Source organism: Pygocentrus nattereri, chromosome 1, assembly GCF_015220715.1.
Source record: "Pygocentrus nattereri isolate fPygNat1 chromosome 1, fPygNat1.pri, whole genome shotgun sequence".
Classification (NCBI taxonomy): Eukaryota; Metazoa; Chordata; class Actinopteri; order Characiformes; family Serrasalmidae; genus Pygocentrus; species Pygocentrus nattereri.
Window position 1 is genome coordinate 50,344,845 of NC_051211.1, and position 21,359 is coordinate 50,366,203.

Sequence of the window (21,359 nt, forward strand, 5' to 3'; positions counted from 1 at the left end):
AGTTGCGAACACTGGCAGGGATGAGACTGTGGCTAAAAGGTTATTTACCATTTCAAAATGATGATGAAGTGTGCTTTGAAATTAAATGTTTTTTGACATCTATTAATATTTGTCATGGAAATCCTGACAACAGAACGAATCCCAAGTTTTGAATAAGCAAGAATTATTTATATTATAGTAAATAAAATCATGCAGACCAGAGAATCAAGAGATGTGAGCGCCCACTCTGAAGTGGTCTCCCTTTACAAAGGGGTTTTATACTCCAAACTGGGTGTTTGCTAACCCTAGGCTACCAAATAAGGGAGGGTTTGACAGCTGCTGTTACAAGTCTTCAGCAGATTTCTGTTAATATAGCCATATCAGGTTGGGAGTACATGCAGCATCTTCTGGTCATGCTGTATGTGCATGACCAGAGATGCCCTTATTAGAATTATTATATACTTATTATTATATGCCTGATGAGTGGAGAAGCCGTGTATTGGTCCCCATTTTTAAGAACAAGGGCGATGTGCAGAGCTGCAGTAACTACAGAGGTATAAAGTTGATGAGCCACACCATGAAGGTATGGGAAAGAGTTGTTGAAGCAAGGCTAAGGCGATAGGTTCAGATCAGTGAGCAGCAGTTTGGTTTCCTGCTCAGAAAGAGTACCACAGATAACATTTTTGCATTGAGAGTGTTGGTAGAGAAGTACAGAGAAGGTCAGAAGGAGCTACATTGTGTCTTTGTGGATCTAGAGAAGGTATATGATAGGGTGCCAAGAGAGGAACTGTGGTACTGTATGAGGAAGTCAGGTGTAGCTGAAAAGTATGTTAGGGTGGTGCAGGACATGTATGAGGATAGTGAGACAGTGGTGAGGTGTGCAGTTGGAGTGACAAATGGTTTCGAGGTGAAGGTAGGGTTACATCAGGGATCAGCTTTGAGCCCCTTCTTTTTTGCAATGGTGATGGAAAGGTTGACAGATGAGGTCAGGCAGGAGGCTCCATGGACCATGATGTTTGTAGATGACATTGTAATTTGTGGTGAGAGTAGAGAGCAGGTGGAAGAGAATCTGGAGAGGTGGAGGTTTGCACTGGAGAGGAAAGGAATGAAGGTCAGTAGAGACAAGACGGAATACATGTGTGTGAATGAGAGGGAGTCAGGTGGAAAGGTGAGGATGCAAGGAGTAGAGGTCATAAAGGTGGATGACTTCAAATATCTTGGCTCAACCATCCAGAGCAATGGACAGTGTAGAAAAGAGGTGAAGAAGAGGGTGCAGGCAGGATGGAGTGGGTGGAGACGGGTGTCAGGGCTGATGTGTGACAGAAGGATAGCAGCAAGAGTGAAAGGGAAGGTCTACAAGACAGTAGTGCGTCCTGCTATGATGTATGGTTTGGAGACTGTGGCTCTGTCTAAAAGACAGGAGGCTGAGCTGGAGGTGGCGGAGATGAAGATGCTGAGATTTTCGTTGGGAGTGACGAGGATGGACAAGATTAGAAATGAGCAGATCAGAGGGACGGTGAAGGTGGAGCAGTTTGGAGATAAAGCCAGAGAGGCCAGGTTGAGATGGTTTGGACATGTGTTGAGGAGGAATAGTGGATATATTGGGCAAAGAATGTTGGAGTAGAAGGAGAAGAGGTAGACCTCAGAGAAGGTTTATGGATGTGGTGAAGCTGGACATGGAGATGGTTGGTGTAAAAGTAGAGGTGGCAGTAGATAGGGCAAGATGGAGGCAGATGATCCGCTGTGGCGATCCCTAAAGGGAGCAGCCGAAAGAAGAAGAAGAAGATCACTAGTTGTCTTTGATGTTTTTATGCTTGCAGCAAGGAAGCAAACTACATACAGGATGTAGTCTGAATGCAAATGCTCAAACATCAGAATGTGCATGTGGCTTATATATTCTACTGGGTGTTAATCTTTCATCCTCAGGCGCTTGTTTCCCATACCCTTAGGCAGTGTCCCGCCTCCAGCTCCAGTTAATTCTTGTCTAACACATCCCGTTTTGACATGCTAAGCCAAAGTGCTTGTTGTGCTGATGTACGCACGTACATCAGTAGCCTATATCAGCAATGTATGTCGGGCAAAGAGCGCCTGTCTGCCTCATGTACATGCATGGTTACACATCAGAAGCATAGAGTATAATACTGATTTTTCTAACACTTGGCCTCGTCATCATATTTTTTCTATTAAAAATGCTAATGAGGTATCTGAGCTTTCATATGAAACTCGATGTTATGAGTTTGGGGCCTCATATAATCTAGCTGTGTGGGTCTGAAATTTCATATGGAATGTTTAGTTAAGAGGGCCCTGGTCTACAGCTCAATGGGCCTCTTTCTCTCCCCTTTTTCTCTCTCTCTCTCTCTCATTTCCAAACAAGATGAAGTCATTTAATCAGTTCCGTATGTGTCTTACTTTCATGTAAGCAACCGGGCTATAAAGCCTGGACTCAGAGCTATTTCTGGAGAGGTGTTTTTGGCTTTCATTCTCTCTCAGACAAACCCGGGTGTCTGATTTGACATTGATCTTCCTATGCAATCATTTTTTTTATATGCAAGCAAGAGGGTGTCAGTGGAGATTTCCTGATCATCTTCACATCATCGCTATTTGAATAAACAACACTAACCTTATTTCCAAGCCAAGAAATATATATATATTTTTTCAATTATCACAGGCGAAGGCTGCTCTCAAGCCTAACTTTCAACTTTATACCCATTTATTACTTTGGATTTATGTGTTTGAATTTATTTCTGCTGCATGGGCACTTTTCTTTTTTTCTGAATGGCAATTTCAGTGTTTCATGATATAAACACACTCCAGTGGTGTGTCTGTGTCCCATCCAGTCACAGCTTTTCATAAGGCCTCCTTGTCCCAAAATCTCAAGGTCACTCACAGATACACACACACACACACACACACACATACAGCAACAACTACTCATCCACAACTAAAGCCATGTAACACTTTAATTATTTCATATTATCAAAAAATCTCCCTCAATGTAACGTTGATAATGGTCAAATAGTGGCAAATACAGAAACTTTGGGGACTACTTTGCCTTATAACACCCTACATGTATCTCTCCACCATTAATGGATTTTAAACATTGGGTTAAACACTGGTTACACTGTAACCCCAATGTTTATCTAAAAACTATCACAGTGTAATGTTTTGGGCATCAGACAGCCAATTCTTCACTATTTCATGTAATAACTCTCTGCAAGGAAGCTTTCAGAGGCAATAAACTCTCCAGACGTCTGGTTCCTATCACAACCATTCTCCAAGTTTCTCAAAATCAGAGCATTTCACATCAAACCACTCTGAATGACTTTTTGTACATATTAACAATTTAATTATCCAGAAATGTTGAGAGAAATTGGTGGAATTTCCTTTGAATTTAGCTTAACGGTCCACTTCAAGCTTAGTGGGTTCTGCTAAAAGAGTCCAGGAAAGATCTGTTCCCACTCATTTAAGCCACAATTCGTGAGCAGCCCTGAGAGACTGTGGTAAAGTTACTTCACCATCACTTGGTTAGACAATCTCTGCTTCAGCTCCGCTCACAGAATTACCGTTTGGAGATGAAGGAATCTTGGCAGATCTTTGATTAAATATATTTTTACTGGGCTAGTCATCTTTTTGAAAGAAGGGTATTCATCTGAGGTGAGGTAACTGGGAATAAGCCAAAAATGGAAATCAGCCAAAGGGAATGACTTCGCCCTTTTCTTTAGATTAGGTTAAATAAGGCCAAGGACAACTAAGCTCTGCTAACACTTGGTGAAATCAGAACTACATGTGATTGACAAATAATGGTGTAACGCCTGGGAGCGAGGAAGCGGACGCATACGCTGAGATAAGAGAGTTTTATTTTGGGCAAATCCAGGGTCGTGGTCAGAATAGTCCAGGCTCAAATAGCCAACATGGATCGAATAGGGGACAGACAAGATGAATTACAACCATGGAACACAATGAAACCCTTCCAACAGAACAATCAAACAAACGTACAAATCAAACAGCACATACATCAAACAAGCCTATAAACATATCCAACTGTCACATATTATGTACCTAAAGGGCACCCGTAGTTGCATGAGTTGCATGACTTGTTAATCAGAGACAGGATTGTTTGTGGTATTAAGGAAAACCAAGAGCTTGGTAAGGCTGGGCTGCTAAGAGATACACATCTGACATTGACAAAGGCCATACATATCTGTTGTGCAAATGAAGTGACACCCAGTCAAGTGAAAGTGCTCAATGAAGAAGTTGAAATAAACAAGGTCAAATTCGTCAGAAATACAAAACAGAATGACAGAAACAAAACAAAGACAGTTTGTTTTGAACACAAAAATAAATCCAAACTAGAAGCAACAGAAGCAATCTGTTCCAGATATGGTTAGGAACATAAACAACGTCCTGCCTATGGCCAAGTGTGCAAATCCTGCAACAAAAAGAATCACTTCGCCAAAATGCAAAATGTGCAAAACAAAAAATCAGAGCAGTATGATGAGAAAAATGCATACAGTAGAACAAAAGGCAGAGCAGGAAGGTTTCTTCATTGGAACGGTTTAAATCAAAAGAACAGAAAATCAGAAAACCATTGGCATTGTCACAACAGAAGCCCAAAGTGAAAGGAATAATTGGACTGAAAACCTCAAAATAAACAAGAACATTGTCTTCAAGTTGGACACTGGTGCTGAATGCAATGTCATCTCAGCAAAGGTCTACAAGTCACTCAGACTTGGAACAAAGCTCAAAAATTCAGCTTTAAAAAAACTGCTCACATATTCTGGCCACCACATGTCACCATTGGGAAAGCTAACACTCACCTGTGAACCAAAAGCCAAAAATGCAAAATTGAATTTCACATTGTTGGCAGTGAGGTACCAGCGATACTAGGATGTGAGACATGCAAGATGTTAGGCATGGTTAAAAGAGTGCATGGAATCACAACTGAAAATGACATTTTAAAAGACTTTGATGATCTGTTCACTGGTCTTGGATGCCTACCAGGGCATCACCACATTCAAGTAGATCCCAAGGTCTCACCAGTGATTCATTCGCCAAGAAAAGTCCCGATTGCCCTGAAAGACAAAATCATTGATGAACTACACAAAAAGAAGAGAAATTGGGTGTAATCACCAGACAGCATGAACAGAATGACTGGGTAAACAGCATGGTCACAGTGGTGAAACCACACAAGATCAGGATATGTATTGATCCCCAAGACCTTAATAAAGTAATTAAATGAGAACACTACCCACTGCTCACAGTGAAAGAGGTGGTTTCCAGCATGCCAAATGCAAAAATATTCTCTGTGCAAGATGCCAATCAAGGATTTTGGCAGATCAAACTTGAAAATGATAGCTCCAAGCTCTGAACATTTAACACACCCATTGGGAGATACAGATTCCTTCTACTTCCTTTTGGGGTGTCCTCAGCCTCTGAGGTATTTTAAAAGGTCAATTGCAGAGATGATTGAAGGCCTGGAAGGTATTGTCAATGTTATGGATGATATCTTAGTCTGGGGTGAAACAGTCGAGGAACATGACAGCAGACTCATCCAAGTGCTGAAAAGGGCAAGACAGTGGAATTTGAAACTCAACAAAAACAAGAGAGCTATAACACATATGCCTACACCAGAAAATGAGCAAGCACTCATGAGATTCATGGGCATGGTCCAGTACCTTTCCAAGTTTATTCCCAACCTGTCAGAAGTCAGTGCACTTCTCAGAAAACTGCTTGAGCATGACACTCAGTGGCACTGGGAACAAAGTCAAGCACAAAGCTTTGAAAAGCTGAAATCTCTGCTCACAAACGCTCCCACACTAAAGCTCTATGATGTCAAAGTACCTGTGACACTCTGTAGATGCGAGCTCAGAAGGCATTGGAGCAGCTGTTCTTCAGGATGGAAAGCCAGTGGCTTATGGATCTTGTGCATGTACTGACTTACAACGCAGATACGCACAGATAGAGAAGGAACTGCTTGCCATTGTCTATGGTTGTGAAAAGTTCCACCAGTATGTGTATGGCAAAGAAATTCTGGTTAAAAGTGACCATAAGCCTTTAGAGACCATATTCCAAAAGCCGTTGCACAAGGCCCCACCAAGGTTACAGCAAATGTTGCTCAGGTTTCAAAAATACATTTTCTGTGTCGAATACAAACCAGGCAAAGAAATGCACTTCACAGATACACTCTGAATGAGCGCACATCTGAATGAGCAGACTGAAGACTTGCTAGGCGAACAACTAGAAGTGAACTAGATCACGGCACAGCTGCCCATATCCGAAGAAAAGCTAACCACATTCCAAAAGGCAACAGCTAACGATCCAGAGACGAACTACTATGCACAATGACTATGGATGGATGGCCCAATGAGAAAAATGCCGTCCCAAAGGAAATCCAAGCATATTGGACATTCAAAAAGGAAATAAGCTATACATCAGGACTGCTGTTCAAAGCTGCCAAAATCATCATACCAAATCAATTACGGCAAGAAATGCTGAACAGAATCCATGAATCACATCTTGGACTGGTAAAATGCAAAGAAAGAACAAGGGACATATTGTACTGCACTGGCATATCAGTTCAAATAGAGGACTTTGTGTCACAATGTGCTGTGTGCAATGCCAACAGAAACAGCTATCTCTGAGAGCCTCTACTGTCCCATTCACTGCCAGGAAGACCATGGTCCTGGATGGAACTGACCTGTTCCACTGCAAAGGAGCAGAGTACCTCCTATGTGTAGATTTCTATTCCAAGTTCCCTGAGATCAGCAAACTTTCCAACACAACCGCTCAAGGCATCATCATGTCTCTAAGATCAGTGTTTGCCAGGCATGGCATACTAGACATTGTTGTGTCTGATATGGTCCACAATATGCCAGTGCAGAATTCAGCAACTTTGCAAGAGACAGGTAGTTCAAACATATAACGTCAAGTCCGGGACATGCACAGTCAAACGGCCAAGCAGAAAGAACCGTGCAGACCATCAAGAATCTACTCAAGACAGCTCAAGATGGTAAAGGTGATCCATACATTGTGCTGCTGGAATATCGTAACACGCCACTAGAGGGCATAGGTTACACACCAGCACAGCTACTGATGGGCCTTCGATTGAAATCCAAACTCCCTACCTCCAATGTTCTATTAACACCTGAAAGCAAAATTCAGATTCAGGACAAGCTGGAGAGGAGACAACTAAAGCGGAAGAGCTATTATGACAGACAGACAAAGAGCCTGCCAAGCATATACACAGGAGAGAAGGTGAGAATTCAGAGAAGGCAACATTGGCAACCTGCTATTGTGATCAGCAAGCATGAGCAGCCAAGATCATTCATTGTTCAGACGCCAGATGGAAGAACCTACAGGAGAAACCGAAAACACCTCCTCAAAACAGCTGAAAAGGACTTCCCATCAACCTCACCCAATGTTGTTGCTGATTCTTGTTTCGAGCCGCAGGTCAGTGAAACCAGTTCACCTGCTGAAACTGGTATTGCAGAACAATTTGATTTAACTGAGAATCCTTTGAGAGAGGAATACTTCACAAGGTCTGTAAGACAAGTGATAATGCCAGCGAGATACAAGGACTGAATCTCGGACACACACATACACAGGACACAGTTTAAGTTACTGTCGATCAGCTGACTGGATTGAAACTTACTGTCATATATGCATCGCAGAAATGTTCAGATTATAATGCAAAGTCAAGCTATTCTTGTACATATGCTGTCGCATGCACAGTTCATGTAGTTAGCAAACATCTCTTCCCTTATTATGTTTGGAGAGCATTATAGTCTGAAATTGTTTGTATTAACGTTGTTGACGTTAGGTTCTGCACAGCCCAAAGCATGTACATTTACAAAGTTATATGCATGTTCAATGCAAAAAAAAAACTTCAAGTGTGGGGATGTCACATATTATGTACCTAAAGGCCACCCGTAGTTCGAAAACGCGCACATGTACGTAATGAGGCAAGTAAACAATAAAGATGCAAGGGTGAGCTGCATGTGTTGCCCCTCGTCCATACTTTACACCATCAAAGACCAACATAGACCAGGGCAAACACGGGGATTATATAACAAGGGATAACAAGGGACAGGCAGAAAACAGGTGGAAACAATCAGGGGCAGAGTCACAAAACAAGGGGCCAGACCGGGAATCAAAACAAAGAAAGCACGTGGACTAAAACACAACACAAACACATGGACAGGACTGGAAGGGGCTAATCGTGACTGGGAGGGGCCAACAACGCAGAACAGGAGCAGACACAAATGGAGAACACAGACACAGAAGTGGGAGCAGTGACAAAACTCTACTTGCTACATTTCCTTCGGGATCAATAAAGTATCTACCTGTCTATCTAGCTATCTGTCTTTCTGTTAGAAAAATCAGTATTATACTCTAGGTCAATGATCAGTATTATATCAGTATTGTAACACCTTACTAATAACTGTATAATCATCTATGCACCCCTGACCTACCAGTACACTTTGTCTCCCTGACCTACCTGTACACTTTGCCTCCCTGACCTACCAGTACACTTTGTCTCCCTGACCTACCTGTACACTTTGCCTCCCTGACCTACCTGTACACTTTGTCTCCTTGACCTATCAGTACACTTTGTCTCCTTGACCTATCAGTACACTTTGTCTCCCTGACCTATCAGTACACTTTGTCTCCCTGACCTATCAGTACACTTTGTCTCCCTGACCTACCAGTACACTTTGTCTCACCCCTGACTGATCGGTACACTTCTCCTTCTGTGATGTATAAACACAGGAGTACCGATGGGACATTTCTCCTTTTGTGATATATTAAGACAAGGGGTAACAATGGAGACTTTAAGAAAAGCAGAACAGTTGCACTGGCTTAGTGTGGGGAACAGGAGGCGTCAGTCAGGAATGTATTTGAAACGGGGTGTTGTTCTAACCACTAAGGGAGGTATATAAGCAAAACGCGCCAAGTGTACTTCGAGCATTCGCTATCTATCTATCTATCTATCTATCTATCTATCTATCTATCTATCTATCTATCTATCTATCTATCTATCTTCCCATTTTACTAGTTGCAGTTAGTTAATACACTAGATGGCGACATATTACCACTGTCTCCTGCGTGGTGTGGTTCTCAATAGCGTGACCCTGAACGAGAATCACTTAACTTAAACTTCAGTATAAAATAAGCTGAAATAATAATCTATAGCATTTATATATAATATAAATATAATTCTATATAATATCCAGAATATATGTTATATATTAAAAACATCCAGAATCCATACAGCACAGTGCAAAAGTCAGAAACTTCCCTTCATTTATTTCATTTCCAGTCAAAATGATCTTTAAATTAGAATTCCACCAATTTTTCTAATCTTCTGCATAATTAAATGATTAAGTTGCAAATAAATTTGATGTGTGAAAGGCTCTGTTGTGAAAAAACTACCCAAGTCAGAATTGTTCACAGTGGTGTTGATGGGAACCAGACATCTGAAGAGTTTAATGCCTCTAAAAGCTCCTTATACAGAAACGTATTACATGACAACGGTCATGAATACACTGCCTGATTCCTCAGATATTATTTTGTATTAGTTTTGCTTTATGTTTTTGGCCTAAAGTATATAGTATATGATATTCATGTTGGGGAGGTACATGTAGAGGTGTGGAAAAATATCCCTGCAGATGGCTTTGAGAACCTGAAAGTGAGTCTCCTGAAAAGAATGGACACACTAAATATCAATTTAGTATTATGTTTAGCTGAGGGGCATAGAGCGCAGAGGGCGCCAACTTTCTGCAGAGTCAATCGCTACAGACCTCCAAACTTCATGTGACCTTCAGATTAGCTCATGAACAGTGTAGAGAGCTTCATGGAATGGGTTTCCATGGCCGAGCAGCAGCATCCAAGTCTTACATCACCAAGCACAATGCAAAGCGTCGAATGCAGTGGTGTAAAGCGCCGCCACTGGACTCTAGAGCAGTGGAGACGTGTTCTCTGGAGTGACGAGTCACGCTTCTCTGTCTGCTAATCGGGGGGGATTATGGTGTGGGGTTGTTTTTCAGGAGTTGGGCTCGGCCCCTTAGTCCCAGTGAACGGAACTCTTAATGTTTCAGCACCAAGAGATTTTGGACAATTTCATGCTCCCAACTTTGTGGGAACAGTTTGGGCCCCTTCCTGTTCCAACATGACTGAGCACCAGTGCACAAAGCAGGTCCATAAAGACATGGATGAGTGAGTTTGGTGTGGAAGAACTTGACTGGCCTGCACAGAGTCCTGACTTTAACCCGATAGAACACCTTTGGGGTGAATTAGAGCGGAGACTGTGAGCCAGGCCTTCTCATCCAACATCAGTGTCTGACCTCACAAATGTGCTTCTGGAAGAACGGCCAAAATTTCCCATAAACACACTCCTAAACCTTGTGGAAAGCCTTCCCAGAAGAGTTGAAGCTGTTATAGCTGCAAAGGGTGGGCCAACATCATATTAAAACCCTATGGATTAAGAATGGGATGTCACTCAAGTTCATATGCGAGTGAAGGCAGACGAGCAAATACTTTTGGCAATATAGTGTATATATCAGTGAAAAATAGCACGATACATGAAAATTGTAGTTCAGCTACTACCCCACATTTTGACTGAAGTATTTGCACTTGGGGACTGTGAATAATTAAGGTGCTCCACTGCAGCGGCATCTGAGGCATGCGTGGCTTTTTCCTCGGCTTTGCGCTATTATGCTTCTAGTAATGTTTTGTTGTGGGGTGCCAGCTTTAACTGTGGTGGGTCATTCTCAGCACTGCAGTAACACTGATGTGGTGGTGGTGTGTTAGTGTGTGTTGCGCTAGTGTGAGTGGATCAGACACCGCAGTGCTGCTGGACACTGTGTCCCCTCACTGTCCACTCTATTAAACACTCCTACCTTGTCAGTCCACCTTGTAGATGTAAAGTCAGAGACGACAGCTCATCTGCTGCTGTACAGTTTGTGTTGGTCATCCTCTAGTCCTTCATCAGTGGTCACAGGTGCCCACAGGACGCTGTTGGCTGGATATTTTTGGTTGGTGAACTATTCTCAGTACCTGCTCTGTGAGGGTCCATGGGGGTCCTGAGCACTGAAGAACAGGGTAAAAGGGGGTAACAAAGTATCAGAGAAACAGATGGACTACAGTCTGTAACTGTAGAACTACAAAGTGCACCTATACAGTAAGTGGAGCTGATAAAATGGACAATGAGCGTAGAAACAAGGAGGTGGTCATAATGTTAATATCCATTATGTATGATATTAAAATCTTAAATAGATCAACATTTAGGCTAATGTTAGATGACTTGAGGGCATTGACTTGATTTGAGACATAACGACAGTGAATAAACAGGCAAATTACATTGTCATGTGTGGGGCTCTTTCATTTTTGGCACCATTGCTGAGCGGTCAGCCATACATGACATTCATCTAGAAGCAAGGGGTAGTAGCAGCATGTTGGTGGTGGGGGGTGGGATGGTGTGCACAGATCAAGCTGGTAGGATTTGCTGACTCAGTGCTGGCAGAGAGAATGAGCGAGGGGCAATAGATTTTCCTGAGCTGAGAAACTGCAGTAGGTTGCAGCTGGAATACTCATGAGCGCAGAAGACTACAGCAGTGCTGCTCTCTCTCTCTCTCTCTCTCTCTCTCTCTCTCTCTCTCTGCCACTGGCTGGACTGATCACAGAGCATTCTGCAGCATGTGACAGCCTCTGCAGGCATGCAGGTGGCAGTCATGCAACACAAGCATCCAACCCTAATAATACTGCTACTGCAGTAAAAGCACTTGCAGCCAGCACAAAACCATGACTGTCACCAGTTACAACCAAACGCCCCAGAGATATCAGGTGGATTTGTTTATTTATTAATCTGTCTAATTATTTATTTGCTTATTTCGAGGATGGACTACTCACATATTCCACCAGATGTAGCTAAAGTGTCAAACTCGGCCTTCACTTACTGTAAAACCTTGTTTTGTGCACTGCTACTTAAAGGGGACCTCCACCAATTTATAAAAAATTCTGCGTAATTAAACTGTTGACATGTAAAGTCATTCGGAGTGGTTTGGTGGGAAACACTCCAAGAGACACAACTGTTCACAGTGGTGGTGATGGGAACCAGACGTCCACCTCTAAAAGCCCCCTCACAGAAAGTCATTACATTAAATAGTTATTAATATGCTGCCTGATGGCTGAGACAACAGTTTTGTGATAAAGTTTTGGCTTTAAATGTATTTTAATTTGTCCATGCATGGCGGAGGGATACACGCGGGACGTTGTAGAGCAAAGTAGTCCCTAAAGAAAACTTTTTTTCCCCAGATTTTTCACCATTTTACCATCATCAAAACTGTTTTGTAGATGTGGAGACCCCTGGTACCTCTGGTTCCTATCACCGCTGTAAAGAAATCTGAGTGTTAAGTTTCTCCACCTCACCTCAAACCACTCTGAATGAATCTGAGTTACTAAATCATCCTCTCTCTCCCTCTCTCTCTCTCTCTCTCTCCCCCTCTCTCTCCCCTCTCCCTCTCCCCCCTCTCTCCCTCTCTCCCCCTCTTTCCCTCTCTCCCCCTCTCTCTCCCTCTTTCCCCCTCTCTCTCCCTCTCTCTCTCCCTCTTTCCCCCTCTCTCTCCCTTTCTCTCCATCTTTCCCCCTCTCTCTCCCTTTCTCTCCCTCTTTCTCCCTCTCTCTCCCTCTTTCCCCCTCTCTCTCCCTCTCTCTCCCTTTCTCTCCCTCTTTCCCCCTCTCTCTCTCCCTTTCTCTCCCTCTCTCTCTCCCTCTTTCTCCCTCTCTCTCTCCCTCTCTCTCCCTCTTTCCCCCTCTCTCTCCCTCTCTCTCTTACGGAGGTGTGACATGTGCTCTTCACTGAAGTCGAGCGTGCGCGCTTTTAACAGTTCGCGCGGCCGTTTGGCGCAGTGCGAACAATCCGCACGCGCTCTCTCCGCCCTCTCTCCCTCCGCGCGCGCCGGCGGGTCGGTGCCGCGAGCATCTTCCCACTCACTCCCTCACTCCCTCACTCATCGCCATAACAACCGGCTCGGTCCTCGTCGTGTCCTCCGTTCCCGTTGCCGCTTCTCTGGAGGAGCGCGCACACGCGCTCGCGCGGACAGATAAAGCCCCCCCCCCCCTCTATGAGTGGGTTACGTCAAAGCCGTTTAAAGCCGTTGCAGGTGTGCGGCGGCGGGAAGCGCGCGCGTGTCTCTCTCTCTCCGTAACAGGCGTTAGGAGAGAAGGAGGGCGGTGGGGGTCTCTGTTCGGTCCCGTCTATCCGCATCGTGTCTCTGTACAGCAGCAGGAAGTGTAACTCGAACCGTGGGAAAGCGGCGTGTTCTCCTCCGGGGATCCAAGAAAAAGCTACAGCCGCCGCCGTCCGTCCGTCCGTCCGCGGTCCTCCCTCCCCCGGTTCCGCCACCATGGCTCGGGAGAACGGAGAGTCGGGCAAAGACTCGTGGAAGAAGCAAGTGGACGACATCAAGAAAATATTCGAGTTCAAGGAGATCCTCGGAACGTGAGTGACTTTGTTTGTTATTGTTTTCTTCTTGTAAGGTCATGAGGCTGAAGTCGGCTACTTGTTCGAATTATCCCGTTCCACCTTAAATGGTGCAGCAACTGCCGCGCCGTTTAGGGTGGAAAGGGGGGAAAATCATACTAGAAACTAGATTAAAAAGGCTCAGTCGCCAGAATATAACTGCTGCACCGTTTAAGGTGGAACGGGACAATTCCAACGGGCGAATACGAAGCCTCAGGCGCCCGAATATAACTGATGCACCATTTAAGGTGGAACGGGGAAATTTGTACAAGAAACTGGAGAATAGACAGCCCCGGGTCTCACGGTGTAGCAGCTGCACCATTTAAGGCGGAACAGGAAAATTCGAACAAGATACTGGAGAAAAGACAGCCCCGGGTTTCACACTGTAACCGCTGCACCATTTAAGGTGGAACGGGGAAATTTAAATAAGAAGCCAACTTGAGCCTCGTTTCTGTTTCAACGGCTAACACAGCGTTAACACGGGCTAAACTATCGTTCACTGAGAAGACACATGAAGTTTGCTGTCAGTTATTTTTGCTTAAAGAAATACATAACTCTCTCCTCAAGGTTCCCTAAGCACGACGTAGTCAGATATTGTGGGTAAAGAGCACCGTTTAGCCTGGAGAGATGCACTTGCCCTGGCTTAGCCCCCCCACCCCCCTCCTCACTCATAGCAACGGGCGACCCCAGCAACGGGCTGCTCATCGTTTCTGGACTGTTTACTCGTAGAGCAGCGTAAGCTAGCAGCCTTTTCTGTGATTATTTCTTCCTCTGCCACATTTATTTCACACATTCCGCTTTAAGTTATCACCCAAACTGTAGCGTAAACAGGTCACGGCTAGTTAGTGATATCCGCTGTGGTTGTGTTCATCTTCAACACATGCCCACAGTGTTATGAACCACGGCTAATACCCACACGAAAATCTTATATATGACAGCTTATGGATCTTAGATATATTCCTGCTGGACAAAGAAAACAAACATATACGCTATGAAGTGTTTCTGTTGGTTCCTAATGGTTTTGTAATGTGTGTTGCCTTTTTAAGGGGTTGACATCACCGTGCATATCAACGATCCTAGGTTAATGTTTTAACAGGTCTCCTAATGGCATCAGTAGATATTCTACAGGAAACTAGTGGTCTCTGTTGGAAATCATCAAGCCAATTCCCGTCAGCAAGCACAACCATTAGGTTTTAATCCTGGTTTCTAATTTCTTTTGGCAGGATGACCTGAATCAGCGCACATAGACTTCCTTTACACCCAACTTATACGAGTGGGGGACATATATTTCAGCCATGTGTTGACTTATGCAAACATATTCCAACGTTTGTGTTGGAACAAAACCTTGTATCTCCGTTTTTGTCGTTTTCCAGCTTTTGACGTAGATTGAAGATGCCTGTTGGCCTTTATATTGTGTGTAATTTCCATGATGAATGGACCAAAAGAAACAGCCCACAATGACTAAGAGAAAATTCTGGTTCCATTGGCTCACATTAAAAGGAAAGCATCTTTTTTTGCTCCTCCTGTGAAGCTGTCATTTTGGACATACAAGGTTTTGTTCCGACAGGAGCGATATGCGTGTAACATGTGTATTTAAAAATATACGGTAGAAAAAAATATCCATATATGGATGAAATCTATTACTCAGTTCACTTAATGTTACATATTTCATTTATATTTTTTGCTTTAAAATATATCCGTGTTTGTATTTGATGTACTGTATAGGTATGACCTATATTTCCTGCGCTTTTGTATTCATTCTCCTATTAGACATATAGGAATGGCCCATGTTTTATGCACGTGTCCAATATTTGATATATATATGAACAGTACATATATGCCTAACCCTTTCTGACATGTGCATATGTGGCCATATGTCAGATTTTCTTATTGGTAGCTACTAAATGAGGATGCTGGCATTCACTGGGGCCGCAGCCTAACCAGCGTACTGTTGTTTGCTTTGCCTGAGCAGTAATACCCCACTGCTATTGTTCCACGGGAAGCTTTATAGTCTCCTTGTGAGAATCATTAGCCCCCTTGTACAGTCTGTAGGGAGGCACAATGCATTGCCACAAGCTGTTCACCCTATAAACACAAAGGGGACCACCCATGCTCGAGGGGGCACATGTGATATAAGCCTTGCGTGTCGCACTGAGACAGCCGAGCGCTCGAGGACGGTCGCACCGAGGCTTGGATTAACTAGGTCGGATTATGGCGTGAGAGTCCTTGAATAGACTGCATCCGCTCTGCGTTGCATAACTGTCAACACCAGGGTTTATTATTAAATTATTAAATGACAGTAATGTGGGATTCCACTTTGTGCAGCCAGGTAGGCTGTTGCAGTGAGTGCCGTGAAGTGACTGCACTGTGTGCATGTATGGCTCTCTTCCTTTACACTTGGATGAGGTGGATCTAAGCTTGGTGCTAGGACACCGCCGTCATGGCAACCTAAGAGCCAGGAGTCATGGCAACTTGGACAGGTCTCCCTAAGAATGTTTTCCTCTCATATAAATTCAGTAGTATGTTGGATCCACCACTGTGCACACATGCAAGCATAATCATCTGCACATTGATAACCAGCTGATCTCTCTGTACTGACAGGCTTGTTTCTGCTTTGAGGGCGTGTTCTTTATAGGAAAAGGCTCCGCTTCTGAATCATTAACAGCCGTCACTCTCGTCATCTGCCACTGCCAGATCCTCTCTCACTCAGAGCTGCTTTCGCACGGCCCTGACCTCCGCTCCTCACTTTTGACCCGGTTGCACTCGCCCTGTCATTCGTCTGATTTCCAGCACTGAGCTGCTCAACGACCAGACAGCCATCTGGATGGCCAGGCGTACACAATTGCACACACAGACGACTTACCTGATTAACGAAGGGCCTGCTTTCTTTTGTCCTGGCAGCCTCTGTCACAGATCTTCATTCACGTGTCTAAATAGGTCAACAGATTCACTGTGTTTGGGTTCACATTTCTGCACCATTGTTTGTAAAAGGTGTTGTGTGTGTTTTATTCACACCGGTTTTTCTACCAGTGTTACTCTTAAACGAAGACTTTATATGTGGTTCTAGGTTAAGACGTACCGTTCTAGGACCAAAATATTCATTGGTTTGGGACTTTCACATATAAAATATAAAAAGGTCTTCACACTCGGACATCTCATTTACAAAAACGTCTCTTTAGAGAATAATCCTTCAGAAGGATCTTTACATGCTTAAAAAGGCTGGTTCTTAAAGGGTTCTTTAATGAAGAAAAGGGTTCTATATAGAACCATGACCACTCAAAGAACACCTTGCATGATTAAAAAGGGTTCTTAAGAAAGCTGTAGATTTGAGGACGTCAAACTTGTAACAGTCAAAGAACCCCTTCGGGTGCTATGTAGAGCCCTTATCAGAAAAGGTCTATATAGAACCATGTACAGCGCATTCCCCATCAATCTAAAGAACCAGTTCATGATGCAAAGAACCCTTTAATCATGTAAAGCGTTCTTAAGAATGTGCTGTAGATGTTTCTATATAGAAGATGTTTGAAGAGGGTGCTTTGTAGCACCAAAAGGGGTCTTTCTGTGGTTACGATGCCAAGCTTGTAACAGTAGAAGAACCCCTTTGGGTGCTGTGTAGAACCCTTTTCAAAAAGGTTCTTTATAGCGCCATCTACAGCACATTCTCCATCAGTCTGAAGAACCCTTTCATGATGCAAAAACCCTTTGATCATGCTGTTCTTGGAGTGTTCATGGTTCTATACAGAACCATTTTCTTTACTAAAGAACCCTTGAAGAACCATCTTTATTAAGTGTGTAGAACAGTCCTTGAACCGAACCGCCAGATAGCCAATATTTTTTATCTATCTTTATGTATTATGTGCAGAAATGTTGATCATCTGAGGGTTCAGAGGACTGATTAGAGCATTACTGCTGCGAGGAACCCAAAGTGGTTCTTCCATGGAAAGAACCTTTTTTCCACCCTCATTTTCAAGAGTGTAGCTCTGGCCAGTTCTCACTCCATAGCGCTCTCCAACAACCAGGTTTCGGCTAATTACTGCATCTTTCCAGCCGGCCACCCACACAGCACCGTAGAGCAGTTCAGCGTGCAGCTCAGAAACCGCTCGGAGACGCTCACTGTCTTCTACGTTCAGGCTGCATGATCTATTCGATGTACTAAAATGATACTAAATGTGTACTAATGTAAAGCAGAGTAATGACAGGGAGAACTGAGCTATGCCATCCTTCCCATCCCTGAGAAGACAGTCAGTTGCACACTCGCAGCTGTGGATGAGGACCAAGGGCCCTGTGGTCAAAACCACTTCTGTGCTGGAACAATTCTTTGCTGCCTTTTTAGAAAGGCAGTTCACTGTGTGTAGTGTGCCTGTTACGTAACTTAGTCAAGTGCAGTAATGGCATCATATCTCACACACTGCACATCGGTTAAGCAAAACGGTTCATTATTCTTAGACAAGTTAATCATTATGGTGGCCTGGCTCATAACGTCAGAGCTCCATGTTTTTGATCACATAATGCAGAGACTCTGACCTCTTAATTATTTACTCCCACAATAATATGCTCTTTCAAGAGTGAGACATATCCAGTCCTTGCCTCATGGGACAAGATGTGATCTTGTAACGAGAATACATGTCCTGGGACATCCTGTGAAAGTTCTTGTGCTGGGCTGCAGCAAAATCTGCTGCCAGCAAAGGTATATAATCTCTAAACCTCGCTTCAGGTTATTCTATTCCATGCTCTGTTAACATCCAAAATACAATCGATAACTCAAGCAAACATCAAACTGATTACAGAAAAACACTTAAAATTTCTGTCTCAAACATAAAAGTATTTGAAGGATCTGAAAGCTAAAGTATAGTCTGGTTTAACAGAATGAGTTTCCCCTTGTAAGAGGCAGTGTTTATTTTCATCTACATTTTTAATTGGATCCTTAATACAGATTTGTGAGGAAGTTCTCAGCCATGCTAATTAGCATTTCATCCATGGGCGAATGATGGCCTTGTTGTCCATTAGACAGTAGCTGCGTTCCAAAGCTTCAGCTGCATTTATCGGCCACTACGTCATAGAAGGTGGTTCCAAATTAAAGGACCCTTCGCATACCGCCTAGAAATGCAGCCTACGTTCTGAGTGATTTCGAAAAAGCAACATGTGTTCTTCCAGGCCTTTGGTTACCCACAGTTCTTGGCGCATGAACGACGTGACGGGGAAAAAAAACGGCACCACGAAAAATGACAGAAAACGAAGCCATTGGAGCAGAGTTCGCTGTAAAATGTAAGTTGTTCATGTACTTGAATTCGTCCTCCCTACCTTATAAAATGTAAAATGAATGATTAAAACATTCGTCCGTTTGTCATATTTTGTTTAGAAGTATTTGTGTATATGAAGTTTACCGTACTGCATAAGAACGTCTCCATTTCCGTAAAGAATTGAAAAAAACAAAAATTTTTCTCTCACCAGTTCCCTCACAAAGTTCATGCTGCAGATGCAGGAGGCGGGACCTTTCTGGTGATGTCACTACGCAGCCTCGTTAGGACTGCTCCATTTGTGTGACCAATTGGCTGCTAAGGAGAGTCGTCATAGGACAGTCCTACCGAGGACCTGCACTACCTGAACTGCAGCCGAGGCTTTGGAACGCAGCTAATGTTGATGAGCACCCCATCGCCCCCTACTTTGAGCTCTGCCTTCATGAGACATTCGATTGGTCTAATAAATTTCACATTTAGTTTGTTCCCAATCAAATCAGTCTGCATTCCCACCCACATTTATCCCAGCATTTCCCAGCATGGTTGTCTCCAGACATTCTCATTGCTAATCCAGTCCTTTTTGAAATCCTCTAAAATATAATCAATGAAAACGTATGTCTGTTTTGGTCTATTTAGTGATAAGGTAGGCTTGAGTTCAGCTGGTGTCTTTGTGTGTGGGAGTGCTTGTCCTCACGAGTTGATGAAGAACTGAGCTCTGTGCTGAATTATTCAGCACGCAGACCAGCCACAAGCCATACAAAGATCACATGAGCGTTCAACAGGTGTAGCCTTGTGTGCTGGGACGGCTCGTCACTGCTAGAGAAAAACATACCGAGACATTAACTAAGCTGCTCGCTCACCCTTACACACACACACACAAACAGCCGTACACACACGTACGTATTTGCACACACAAACACACACAGCAAGAAGTAAAGAAAAGGCACCAGGAGAGACACAAAGGAGAGTAGGCATTGAGGGCATGCAGCCCTTAATTGCCTGCTCCACTTTCACTCGTGCTCCTGGCCTTGTCCTCTTTTCCAGGATCTCTCTCTCTCTCTCTCTCTCTCTCTCTCTCTGTCACTCTTTCTCTCCCCCTCCTAAAATGACTTCTACAGGGTATGTCCGAGAACAAAGTGTGACTATTATAAAACCATTTTTGCCACACTTGTATTCACCAGCACTTTTAGAGGAGAGATGAGGCTCAGGGTTTGTTTGGGAAATTGTTTTTCTCTCCGATATGAACAACGTACTCGGTTCCAGTTTGTAAACTGCTGTGTAATAGTCTGCTTACTGTGTGCTATGCGGAGTCAGCAGTGCTGTGTAATCTTTAGCTATCTCTCAGACTGCGATTAAGCTTAAACGCCTGCTTTCTGAGGAATGTGCCTCGTAGTTCCCAAGAAAAAAAATAAGAGTTGCAGATTCTTGCCTTACAACACCAATCAAACATTACTTGCTTCTCGTTTTTTGTGAATGATACTTCCCTCTAGGTCAAATTCAGTTAAAGAGCATTGTGAATAATCAGATATACTCAAAAAAGGTGGTTCTTAAAGGGATCTTTAGTTAAGTAAATGGTTCTTTATAGAACCATGAACACTCAAAGAACCCTTTGCATGATTAAATGTTCCTTTGCATCATTAAATGGTTCTTCAGGTTGATGGGGACTGTGCTGTAGGTTGTTCTATATAGAACCTTTTTGAAGAAGTTTCTATGTAGCACCCAAAGGGGTTCTTCTGTTGTTACAAGCTTGATATAACAGAAAAACCCTTTTTGGTGTGATTTAGAGCCCTAATCAGAAAAGCTCTATATAGAACCATCTACAGCACATTCTTAAGAACCCTTTGCGTGATTAAAGGTGTAAAGATGCTATATAGGATGCTGTTCAGAAAAGCTCTATAGAGAACCATTTACAACACATTCTTAAGAACACTTTCATGTTGCAAAGAACCCTTTAATCATGCAAAGAGTTCTGTCAGTGTTCATGGTTCCATATAGAGAACATTTTTCTTTACTTAAGAACCATTAAACAACCGTTTTTTAAGTGTGTAGGCTGTTAGTTTTGGTCTGATTAAGGAACTACTCTAAACCATGTACTGTTCACTTAAAGCAGCACTATATGAGATTTGGGGATTTGGAGACATTTCTGGTGGAATTGTGTAAATGTGTGCAGCGTTTGGAAGAACATTTTGTAACATACACTGAAATAAAGGTTCTGTGCAGGTACATTTTTCATTTTCAAGGTACAAACAATGTAAATGTTCCCTCAAAGGTGCAGCAGTGGTTTTAAGGCCTGACTGTGCACCTTAAATCAGTTTTTCCAGGTGAAAAGTTGGTATTTGTACCTTTTCATAACCAAATGTTTTAAAACAGAACAATAAAATAAACAGCCTGGAGCCGAAGCGGGGTTTATGGAGCCAGTATATCTTAGAAAATATAATTTCAGTGGATTATGGTTTAGTTATGTTCCCTGACTAAAGGTCCTGAGATGTACCCTTGAGGGGCACTGCCCCAGTGACAGTTTAGTACCTTTATTCTAAGAGTGTAGGTTGTGTATCCAGCTCCTTCCGTGAGTGGACAGATTTGACGAGCATGTTAAGAGTATTCAAAGAGAACTCTGTTAAAAC

The 21,359-nt window shown here is 43.3% G+C and overlaps 2 protein-coding genes across 2 annotated transcripts in view; both read left to right on the forward strand.

Moving 5' to 3' along the window:
• The window catches only part of cax1 (cation/H+ exchanger protein 1), a 1,125,587-nt gene that overhangs the window by 63,776 nt on the left and 1,040,452 nt on the right, over positions 1–21,359 (forward strand). The window lies entirely within an intron of this gene.
• The window catches only part of camk1da (calcium/calmodulin-dependent protein kinase 1Da), a 117,464-nt gene continuing 108,951 nt past the window's right edge, over positions 12,847–21,359 (forward strand). The window contains exon 1 of the mRNA XM_017698887.2: positions 12,847–13,477. Within this exon, the coding sequence (XP_017554376.1) occupies positions 13,383–13,477 (95 nt within the window). The 5' untranslated portion in view covers positions 12,847–13,382. The remainder of the gene's footprint in view (positions 13,478–21,359) is intronic.